Raw genomic sequence first — 12,503 nt, 5'->3', positions numbered from 1 at the left:
GCATGTTGGAGGACAAACATCAGGAACATGTGGATCTAACCATGATAAATCATTGTTTATTATCTGATGCACCGGTTTCCCCACTGGTATGCCCACCACATTAACATCCGCTGAGATCGCTCGACATAAGTACTTGCTGAGTAAAGGAGGAGTGATCACTTTGATTGACTCTGGTCCGTACAATTAGCATGGTTAGAACACTAGAGATATTTTTTTTGAAAGTCCACACCTAGCTTCCTTGAATGCATATAGCATTTTCCATTTATTTAAATACATTGTAGATTAACTGCCTTGCTCGTGGGCATAGGTACCGAGGCCGGGGATCGAACCCCGGACTTTCAAATGTATAGTCGGCGCCTTAGACCACTCGGCCACGGCACCTCCAGTACAATGAAGTGTTTGCGCCATCTACGTCCATTTGCGTAAATATACAGCGCGTGCAAACGCATGTGCATTTGTGCAACACTAACTACAGCCTATGTGTGCCATATAAAAATGTAATAATCCTAATAATTGGATGCGACAAGATTTTTAAAAGGATGTTGTTCTGAAAAGTAGAATGTTTTAGAGATAAGCATGATTCAATTTTGAAATTCTCCTCATGCGAAGTAAAGAGGCTTGTTGCTTTGGGCACCAATATCATTTTGCTTACCTGGATAATCTGTTGTCCACCACCACCATCTTGTATTTGGACTGTCTGTTGTAATTGCTGAAATAATTCATAAGGAATGCTTCGTTACTTTCTTGGTCCTCTTAAACAGCACGTGCTTTATAATGAGCCATATAGGGTGATTATCAACACAATTACGATCTCTTAAATGATGAAGACTAAACGTTGTTTTAAACGATAGGGATGTTTACCCAGTGAGCCCAAACCCGCGAAGATGGAAAACTGAGGCCGACGAGGCTTGAAACATGCAACACGTGTGCATTTGTGCAACACTGTTTACAGCCTACGTGTGCCATATGTAAATGTAATAATCATAATAGTTAGATGCGACAAGATTTTTAAAAGGACGTTGTTCTGAAAAGTAGAATGTTTTAGAGATAAGCATGATTCAATTTTGAAATTCTCCTCATGCGAAGTAAAGAGGCTTGTTGCTTTGGTCGCCAATATAATTTTGCTTACCTGGATAATCTGTTGTTGTCCACCACCACCATCTTGTATTTGGACTTTCTGTTGTAATTGCTGAAATGAATTCATAAGGAATGCTTCGTTACTTTCTTGGTCCTCTTAAACAGCACGTGCTTTGTAATGAGCCATATAGGTTGATTATCAACAAAATTACAATCTCTTAAATGATGAAGACTAAACGTTGTTTTAAACGATAGGGATGTTTACCCAGTGAGCCCAAACCCACGAAGATGGAAAACTGAGGCCGACGAGGCTTGAAACATATTCTTCATGGACTCTCATTGTGATAGAATGAAACATCTACGAAAGCATGTATGGAAGGGGGGGGGGTCAATGCTCGTAATCCATTTGAAATTAGTCTCACAATATTTGTCAGCAATATAAAGGTACGTTTTGCCAATCACTCATGATTTCCGAAGAACTTTCCTGGAAGCTGCACCAATCCTAGCCACCACCTTTTTATGGTGGCCATGAAGGAACATCGCGAATATTGACGACGAAATTCACAACGTCGCCAATTTTGTCGTGAAATTCGCGTCGATATTCACGATGTCTCGAATTTCGTCGTAAATTTTGCGCGAATTTTTCGACAAAATTCACGACATGGTGAATTTCGTAGTCACGAAGGAATTCACAACACGAATTTCGTCGCTAATTTAGTCATGAATTTGTTGTGCTTGCTTGGGCGGTACGTGCAAATGGAACTATTGCCGAGACTTTTAACCATGGTTTCTGTGAAAACGATAGGTTTTAACTTCAAATTATGATAATTTTGTACAAAGTGGAATAGGTTTGTAGATTTGTTAGATCTAAGGCTGCACGTGTTCGACTCGTAATCCCAAGCAAAACAACTTCACGACAAAATTGGCGACAAAATTCGCGACGTCGTGAATTTTGTCGTGAATAATAACTTCGTCGAGTACTTCGTCAATATTCGCGATTTTTGTCTATTTGCAATGTCCCTTCAGGCCCACTACATGTGCCCCGTCTATAGAAGATTTACGCCATGCAAGCTGCCATTCGTCTACAATTATGTGTCATCGAGTGCAGTAAAAATAACTGATTCATTTTGTAGGTGCTATCAATGTTGTAGAGAGGGCAGGGAATCCCTTCATTTTTAGGGATTCTCCAGAGAGAATTAAAAGCTTAGAAAGTTGACATAAGCATGATCAGGGAACAAATCCAACCAGAAGTGAACCTTGCGAGGCCACCACAAGCTCAATCGCTCTCGATGACGGTCTCCTTTCTTAAAATTAGACATTAAATGAATAATACAATTTGTGGATTTTTTTTATTCTCGATGCTTATATTACGAGTATGATATTACTGATTGTCTTTGTATAATGTTATCTTGTATATTTTCCCCTGATGTGGACGGTTACACTTCGTAATTCCGAAGGTTCGTAATTCCGAAACACGTAAATTGCCTATACCTCGATGTTCGTTAATCCGAAAACGTAAAAGGGTTTGTTAATCCGAACATTTGTAGCGTTATTCCGAAGGTTCGATAATCCGAAAACGAAATAAGGTTCGATGTTCCGAAGGTTCGTTAGTCCGAAAATGAAATAAGGTTCGTTGTTCCGAAGGTTCGTTAGTCCGAAAACGAAATAAGGTTCGTTGTTCCGAAGGTTCGTTAGTCCGAAAACGAAATAAGGTTCGTTAATCATTAAGTTTTCGGACTAACGAACCTTCGGAATTACGAACCTCATTTCGTTTTCGGATTAACGAACCTTCGGAATTACGAACCTTCGGAATAACGAACCTTCGGAATATCCGAACCTTCGGAATAACGAATCTTCGGAATTACGAATGTATGCGGATGTGGACAGAGAAATAAAATCAATCAATCAATCAATCAAACCTCGTCAGGAAGGGCAATATTTTCTGACAACCCCAAAAGAGAGGAAAATGGGTACAACATTTTGTCAGGGGGGCGCTCTGACCCATGACCTCACCCCTCAGGTATGAAAACGATTGCAATATGAAACCTTTAAAAGTGCTACAAATCGATTTTATTTAATATTGGTATACATATAGTTTTAAAATGTATTCAAAATTTGTTTGAATTTTTGATATTGCTTTAATTTAATTGTTTTTAATTATTCTTGTATATATACGGTAGGAAGTAATTCCTTAAGAAGCTGTGTGCGCTATGAACGCCTAGTTTAGCCGGTAATATAGGAGCGCCTTGAGCACCTAACAAGGTGGAAATGTGCGCAATATAAATATCCTATATTATTATATATATATATATATATATATATATATATATATACATGTAAATATATATTCATTTTCTTCGGTTCATTGTAACAGGGCAGAGGGAGTCTTAGTCCCACTTCTTAGGGTTGGGAGAAGAATAAAATAATAAAAAAGGCCAACCCAAATGGGCCAATGCACGGGATGTATCCACTGGTTTCTAAATTCTGGGTGTCACCACTTTAAATTAGGAAACTATTTATCATTATGCATTTTACTATTTCTTTCAATAGCCAAGAACTTGGCAAGAAAATTGTCAATTTAGATGGATCCAATAAAATCAATGATTTTGTGTCATCACCAAGTTTCTCAAATTATTGACGTTATGGATAAGCTTACGTCCAAGACATGATTTCGAAAACGTTTACTTGGAGTGCTGCCTGATGCCTAAAATCTATTTGTGCGACATTTTAATAACAGTTTTAGAGAAAACTGCTTCTGCAAAGTCCCTACCACCTAGTGGCTATCGAGAAGTTTGGATTCTCACGAAACGGCAGCAAAAAAGTGTTGTTTAGGCCTACTGTATTAAATAAAGGCTTGTTAACTTTGTATCATATCCGAAATACAAACGCTTTTAGTGATTGATTCAAACATCATCATGTGACCAAATAAATTCTCTGTTGCACCACGACAGACTTCGTTATATTTTCCTCCCGGCGAATATTCTGATGTCATTATTTAGGATGACGAGACATTTCATCTCCGGCGCCCCGGTCAGCGAGTTGTCTCTCCAGGGCGATTCCGTGATGCGTCGGCGCAGGCACTTATCTGCGTTCCGCTGAGCGCGGCGGTTTACATGGCTTAGGTAACAGTTGGTCATTCAACGCAAGTTACCGGACTCTGGAAGCTTTATAGCGCATAGGTTTTAGTTTTAATTTATTACGAGTAGGATACAAAACAAACATACCACGCGATTATTTCGAAAGTATAGTGGGAATAGTTCAATCTCGTTTGTACTGGCAATAATACTATTTTCACCTCAGGGGAAAATAGTAAGTGCCAGCTCATCCTCGGATATATAATTCCTGCTATAAACCTGGTATATTTGTATATCATGCTATGTATATCATGATAATGATCTGAAAGAAACACGCAAAATCCACGCGCACACTTAGAAGCAAACAAGTAAGTGTACTCGTATTGAACTTGTTTGTGCTCTATCAGAATAAATCAATATGATTTTAGATTAATTTGTCATTAATTTGAAATGACAAACTACATGAATTACCATAATCGAATTGTATTAAGATATGGATTATAAAGCAAATAATCACCGTTTGGTTTCAGTGGATGAGACAAAATTTCACTGATTCAACATTTAAGTCGCTTCGGGAAAGAGACACTGTCATATCACATTTGGTTACTATTAACATGCTACCATTTCCATGCGAAAAACAGGGAATCATGTGTTTTTGGATCCATGATTGAGCCGGTGGAACTACACTCTGTTGATGGCAAATTGGCAACGACAACGGTGAACAGCGCAATGTTTGGTGCTCCGGCAAAAGTCACTTTTTGGATCATTAAAAACCATCTTATTTGTTAGATTTGCTGATCCATCACTTCTCTTGTAAAAGTCACTGATGAATGGCTTCACGCTCTTTACAATGGTTTATACACTTGAGTGGTTATCATAGACCTGCGTAAGGCCTTTGATACCGTTAACCATTGTATTCTTTTTGATAAACTCAAATCTCCTGGAGTGTCAGAGTCCTGTCTTACATGGTTCAAAAGTTATATGAACAACCGTAAAATATGTACTTGTATAAATTCTACTGTCTCTGACTTAATAGATATACAATACGGTGTGCCACAGGGCTCAATCTTAGGGCCACTGCTCTTTACTATATATATAAACGACATCACAAAGAATGTCGATCGATGTACTTTCTTTACGCAGATGATACTGTCCTTTATTTCTCCCATAAAAATGTGAGAAATATCGAACATATACTGAACACACAGTTAAACCATATTTACAAATGGATGTGTTCTAATAAGTTGAGTTTGAACTTTGATAAAACAGAATGTTTGTTGATTGGATCCCGCTCTATGTTAAATAAGTGTTCCCAACTTCAAATAAGTATACAGGGAAAGTTGATTCAACCGAAAGAAAATGCTAAATATCTTGGAGTTGTTATTGGTCAGCAGTTAAAATGGGACAAACATATTGAATACCTGACTGAAAAGGTTAGCAAACTCGTATGTTTTTGGGGCCGGCTTCGACACAGTTTCAATGAGGCTTCAATGAGGCTAGCTTGAAATGTATCTACCAATCAATTATTCTTCCTATTTTTGACTATGCTGATGTAGTGTACGATTCTAGTAACAAAAAATGTGTTACACAATTGCAAAAGTTGCAAAACAGAGCTGGAAGAATAATACTTAGGATAAGTCCATTCAAACATGTATCAAACTGTAATATTCACCAAATGTTAAATTGGGAATCTTTGGAATGTCGTCGACAAAAACATATAAACTCCATGGTTTTCAAAATCATTCATGATCTCAGTGCCCCCTACTTAAAAGATTATTTTAGTACTCTTTATTATAACTATTCCTTACGCTCAAGTGGAAACTTATCTTTACCTAAGCCACGTACTGAATCGTGTCGTCGAATGTTTTCATACCGTGGGGCCTCGCAATTTAACTCTTTATCTCCTTCTATAAAATTATCTCCCAATTATGATACATTCATTAGGACACTTAATGACCATATCCTGAAAGCTGTTTCCCTTTAAATCAAAGTTCAAACACAACTTGGGGTAGTTTTGGGTGGGTGCTGGTGGGAGGGGTTAGGTACTCGGTTTTTACTGTAGGGTGGGATGGGGTGGGGTCGCTGTTCTTTCTTCCTTTACCTGTTATTGCCTTTATGTTACACACATTTGTTAATGAATTTATTTTTTGTAATATGAATTTCATGTTGTTTATTCAATATAGCTGGACCCCTCGGCAGAACAGTTGTGCTGTAATGGCTCAGCTGAGTAGGGCGATCCATCCAATGTTATTTTATCATGTATTATATTTTGTTGTAATTTTTATATGTATTGTTTTTATACTGGTAAACAAAATCAAATCAAAATCAAATAAAATCTGTTCTGCAGGCCTTCATTTTCTCATTTATATTGAAATTAATAATAAAAATCAAGGTAATACCTGTGTTTTCGTTAGTAAGACTTAAACGTAGTTGAAATCCTCTATAAGTGACTGAAGTGTCGGTGTAGAACATCATCCAACTTGGGGAAGAATATAATCTAAACAAAAGAAAATATTAAGAGCAAAATGAACATAATATGCATTAGTATTTCAAGAATAGCACTTTACCTAAATCATACATAATTGTTCACTGAAATGTGTTATTTATTCACTTATTTATCATATCCGAACAATACATGCAGACTAATACATTAGGTTAATTGAATACAAAAATACAAATACAATAACCCCTTATAAATTTTGGTAAATCTGAATATTATCAAATTTTTGGTAAATGAACTTTCTTTTTCTGTTGTTGCGGCGCTTTGTTCTGAAATATTCTAATGTGTCATAATTCCGACGGGATAAAGGGAAGGTGTACTCTGCCCACTTCTCAAATCAATAAATTGCGTACCATAATGTCAATACAAAACGATTTCTTCGCATGTCATGAATTGCGGAAATGTGACAATGTAATGATACCGTAATAAAGTGGTTTACCAATTTGATGCAAACGGTGTTTTTTATTATTAGTTCTTCAATTATGGATTGCATCAATGAATCAATGGATCAAATTTGTCAAATTGAAATTTTGACAAAGAATAAATGAGACGATGCTTAAGAGAGAAGGAAATAGCGAGGAGTATGAGGAGGGTGTGCCAAATTAGCAATGGGGGCAAATGCCCATCCCAAAACAATATGCCCTGGGTATGACTGAACGTGGACCTACACTGTTAGAAAATGTATCCATAAAATAAAAGAAGTTCCTGCAGCAGAGTCTCGAGAACACTTGTAATCTTACCAGATTGCGTATACAGGAAATTGGTATTTGGTGTATGGAACCTTGCAAATTTCCTTTAAATAAAAAACCCTTTTCCCCTTTTTAAACAAACCTGTTCTGTTATATTGCAGAAAAAATCCTGTTTTATGAATTTACAGAATGATTCTGTTATTGCTTTTTGCAAAATCTTCTTTTTCCCCCCTGTAAAATCGTTTTTTAACAGTGTAGGGGGTGGGAGAAGGGACATTGGAGGCACACGCATCCCCTTGTGACCCAGCCAGCTTCCCGTGTTTTTATACCACGCCCCCCCCCCTGGAAGTTAGGAGGGATGTTCGTTTTTTTTTTCTTGTGGAATGTCATTGTTTTGTCTTAAATTTTGTTGTTCCTCATTTGTTTTGGTAATGAGAACCTTTATTGGGTTTTGATAGTCATTCCTTGAAACAAAATTTTAACAATGACACATGAAGTCACCAGTCATTAATTTACTTGCTTGTTAGCTATAAATGACTTGTCGTGGGATAGATTTCAGCCAAACATATGATTAGGATCTATATCACCAGTCACGACTGCATAGCAGAGCGAGATTATAGGTGCCGCTTTTCTTCCGACAGCACTGGCGGCGGCGGCGTCGTCAACATGTATCACTGAACATCTTGCCTGAGTTTGAGGTCACATGACCAGGGTCATATATGCAGGTGAGACTGCCAGAGGCGCTCCACTTGTTAATATTATATTCTAAAAACAAGAACATACACAGTATTACACCCTTTTCACTTCATCAGGGCCAACGTACCTCATATCAGACGGTAGAGAAGAACCGGTGAGGGTAGCCAGGGTAACACTTCCGGGAGACGATGGGGATTCTCCGATACCAATTCGGAGAAAATCACAGCATGATTCAAGCTTGAAGTCAAGAAAGTCAACAATAACATCATAGCCCGGAGGAGCAGTGATGTACCAGTTATAGCGAACGTTGTTTGGATGATTCGAAGGATAGTTCGGAGAGGAGATAGTCTGAGTAACCCCAACCTCGAGAGTCACATTCTCTTCTGTTGAACAAATGTTAGTTTTACGTTGGTAAAATTATAATTCCACTCAGGATATTCATTGCTGCAACTTATTCCATTGCAAGGGAGACATATTAAAAAAAGGAAAGTGGGAATGTGACATCATCATCCCCTCCTAATTCATATTTATGAAGACGTGCATATAACTGTTTTCCATATTTGTCACCCGACTTTGATGGAATTTTCATCATTATGCTCTCTGAATTTTACTATTAGATGTCAATATTTTCAGACATAAAAGGGAGGAATGTAGCCGTAACTTTGGGTGTAATGGAGATCGGAAGGCAGAGGGAGGTCCGATTTCCATGGTTCGTGATTCAACCTCCTCTTTTATTCCTCTGCAAAGTATGGACAAATTTGAAGGATGTGCGTTATTGGCTCAGTCGGTAACGCGTCTGCCCGTCGAACCAATGATCGTGGGTTCGAGTCCATCCCAGGCGGATGACTGAAGCCAGTGCGTTGTGTGTAAACGTCTCTCCCGTCCCTCGAATAGGACGTTAAATGGAGGCCCCGTGTAGAGGAGAATAACTACCTTTGCACGTTACACTCTAAAACATGAAGTGCTAATTCAGCTCTTAAAGAGCGTGTATAGTGACTGCACTTCGGAGTGCTGATTTGTCTAGTTCAAATTTGAACGAGAAAAATCAGCACTCCGAAGTGCAGTCACTATACACGCTCTTTAAGAGCTGAATTAGCACTTCATTTTTTAGAGTGTAAGATCCCACTGGACTTTTCGTTTAAGAGTAGGGGAAACCCCAGTGAAGTGGTCCACCTGCACTCCCCCAATCAGTTATACCAGGAGGAGAGACCTGCGGGTCACAGTGATTCAGTTCGTTTTTCGCCTCCTAGCACAGGTGACGCCAACACAATTATTAATAATAATATTATTAATGATGCAAGTGTGTGTATATGTGTGTGGGTTGTTTTTGTGCGATTAAATCATATCAACGGTGGCTCTTAACAGCAATTGGAACATTGACATGCGATTGTGTCGTGGGAAGACCCTAGATTTTCTTATTTTCCAATAAAACATGAAGAAGAAATCGTCGCACGCACCTCGAATCGTCCTCTCTGCGCACTTCGATGCGAAAGTTATTTTTTTCAGAAAACGCATTATAAAAGCCTTTTTTAAAAACCAGGAATAAGTGCACCTACAAGGAGAGCAAATTATTTACCGGTGTCTTCGTTCAAAAGTTCAGGTTCCAAAGTTTCATCCCGTATCTTTATATTTTCTTGAAGTGCATTATTTACGCTACAGTGGGCATCGTAACAGAGGACGGTTCGTGATGAAATTGCTAGGCGCGATTGCGCACTGTATATATCTATTCCACGAACCGTCCTCTCTGTTACGGTGCCCACTGTGGCGTAAATAATTCACTTCAAGAAAATATAAACGTATGTGATGAAACTTTGGAACCTGAACTATCGAACGAAGATACCGGTAAATAATTTGCTCTCCTTTTAGGTGCACTTATTGCTGTTTAAAAAAAAAACTTTTCTTTAAATGCGTGGTGCGTGCGACGAAATGGAATCTTGTTAAAATCAGTTGATCATTTCACATAACCCCTTTTCAATGTCCACAATTGTATCCCCCTTTTTCCACTGTTTAAATTGGTAACTTGAAAGTATACGCACCTCCGACGAAAGGCGGGTTTGATGTGCCCCACATCCACGTTGTATAATCAGGGCCATCTGGGGTCGGTCCTGAAATGAGAAAATCGAAAGGTATATTTTGCTTTGAATAGGAGGAATAATGCCTCTCTCCCTACCCTTAACGTGATAGAAACGTATTCAAAAGCCGCCGTGCAATACTTTGAACACTGGTAACCAAACAAACAATGTTTTTTCACTAAGTTACCCAGAAGGAAAAATCAGTTCCACTGGACCAGTTAGACCAGTATAATTTTAACTGGTAACTCTAGAAATTGGAACATCGGTTTACTGGTCTCACTGGTCATGTTAAAATTTTACTGGTCCGGTTAAAACTTAATCTGGTCTTGAATTACTGGAATTTTATACTGGTCTTGTTTCTAGTGGTTGTGTGTTTCTTATATACCATGGTCAGTGAAATGTGATGGAAAAATTGGTAGTAAATTAATCTTTTTGCTGTTATTTTAATTGTGATGTATGAAATTACACATTTTCATTGTGAATTAGTTCACACACTTATTTAGAAAGTTTTTAAACAACAATGAGTGCTATCGCAAGGATATTCTATTCTAAACCTTGATTTTTCTTTTAAAAACAGGAAATATGCAAATGAGGCAAACCACATGACCAGCACCATCAGAATAACTGGTATTACTGGTCTTGACCAGTTCAATTTTTAAACAATGAATTACTTTAGACCAGTTGACTCTATCCAAGAGGAACATATCTTGCTTTGATCTTAATCATTTAAAAAGGAAATAATTATTTTAATGATAATGTTAATACTTGATAATTATGATAATAATAATAATAATTACAAGATCAATAACAATGACAACAGTAATAATAATGATAACAATGATCATAATAATCATAATAATTATGATAACTATAAGAAGAATGATGATAACAATGATAAATGATACAGTCAGTCGGCAAGCCCTGAAAAAGTGGCTTCTTTTATCAAAGTGATATTCATGACTAGGTTTTTTTGCATTGCTAATGAGCTTGGTGCGAACCAAAACACCTCTTTTTATTCGGCCATTGCTGCTCTAAATATTGACCAAATTTCATGTTTTTGGTATCTTTATGAAGAAGAATCATTCTTTTAGGTCATGTGTTTGGATTTTTAAAAAAATGTTTTAATATAGGGAAACCCTTTGATATAAAACATGAAACAAAATAATTTTTTTCATGCAACAAAAGTTGTTGTTTTCACACTTGATTTCTGTTTGAGCACAAATGATTTTTAAATCATGATAAAGCTGAAAATCTAAGCTTTAATATGATATAATTTTATAAGAAGATGTATTTTAGATGGGTCAGCAGCCAGCTTTTCATAGGCCAAGTACATTTAGCAGCTCAAAAACAAGAATACTGCGCTCTGATTGGTCATAGAAACCACACACCCACGCAAATTCCAATGTTCCCCACATTGGGCCTCTGCAAGGGCACACTCACCATGTGGTAATCTCTTCAAATTACCTGCGCCTGTTGTTGTGAAAACATTATTCAGCCAATCAGAACTCTGGATTTTATGTTACTCAGAAATTTTAGAAATCTCGTCTTGCATCTTTATGGAAAAAGCTGGCTGCTGACCCATCTAAAAGATGCCACATATCAAGAGTGACATTGTAAGAAAGTATAGAGTTTGAGCTTTCTGATGATATAAATAATGTTTGTGCCTAAAACACAAAATGTTGCAGAATTTGCAAGTGAAAACAGAGGAAGAAAATTCTGTTTGATGCATCTTTTCAGGTAAAAAATCAACTTATTTATCAAAATATTTTATTCAAAAGAAATGACCAATATAAAAGAGTAACATTTACTCTTTCCCATGGTATAAAAATAATCAATTTTACTCAAGGAGAAAGTGGTTAAATTCTTTGAGAAAGAAAGTCTCACAATTCACGAGATTTTGCAGGGACATGAATTCAGCCACGAGAGGACTTGGATAAATCTTGCCCATTTGCTCATTAACTCAGGGGCTTGCCGACTGACTGGATAACGGTAATAACTTTCTCTGAATTGCAAAATTCATTTTCCATATTTCGTCATATGATCTGACTTGAAATAAAGTCATTATTTATTGGACTAGTAACACCAGTTTGATTAAAAACAATTTAACTGGTATTACTACTTTGCTTCAACTGGAATGCAATTGTTTGAACTGGTCTCCAGTTGGTTTTTACTGGTCCAGTTAAAAATCAAATGGTCCAGTAAACATATACTGGAAACCAGTAAAAATCTACTGGAAACCAGGAAAAAAATTACTGGTCATACTGGTTTTTCCTTCTGGGTATTCGTCAAGGAATGAATCATGCTGTATACGGTAATAGGCCAATGCATTCAAAACTTACTTGTTCATGAACAAGCGATCTGTGATTATTATGACAAGCCCGTAGTCGAGGGAGGG

General features: G+C 37.3%; 1 protein-coding gene across 1 annotated transcript in view; it reads right to left on the bottom strand.

Annotated features, from left to right (window-relative positions):
- LOC121428979 (deleted in malignant brain tumors 1 protein-like) overlaps positions 1-12,503 on the bottom strand; it is a 56,777-nt gene that overhangs the window by 21,436 nt on the left and 22,838 nt on the right. The window contains exons 13-17 of the mRNA XM_041625875.1: positions 10,073-10,141; positions 8,164-8,419; positions 6,551-6,648; positions 1,130-1,189; positions 653-709 (exon numbers count right to left, since the gene is read on the bottom strand). Of these exons, the coding sequence (XP_041481809.1) occupies positions 653-709; positions 1,130-1,189; positions 6,551-6,648; positions 8,164-8,419; positions 10,073-10,141 (540 nt within the window). The remainder of the gene's footprint in view (positions 1-652; positions 710-1,129; positions 1,190-6,550; positions 6,649-8,163; positions 8,420-10,072; positions 10,142-12,503) is intronic.

Source organism: Lytechinus variegatus, chromosome 15 (assembly GCF_018143015.1).
Source record: "Lytechinus variegatus isolate NC3 chromosome 15, Lvar_3.0, whole genome shotgun sequence".
In the NCBI taxonomy this organism is placed as follows: Eukaryota; Metazoa; Echinodermata; class Echinoidea; order Temnopleuroida; family Toxopneustidae; genus Lytechinus; species Lytechinus variegatus.
Note: the sequence above shows the minus strand (reverse complement) of the source record. Positions and strands in the feature narration are given on the sequence as shown.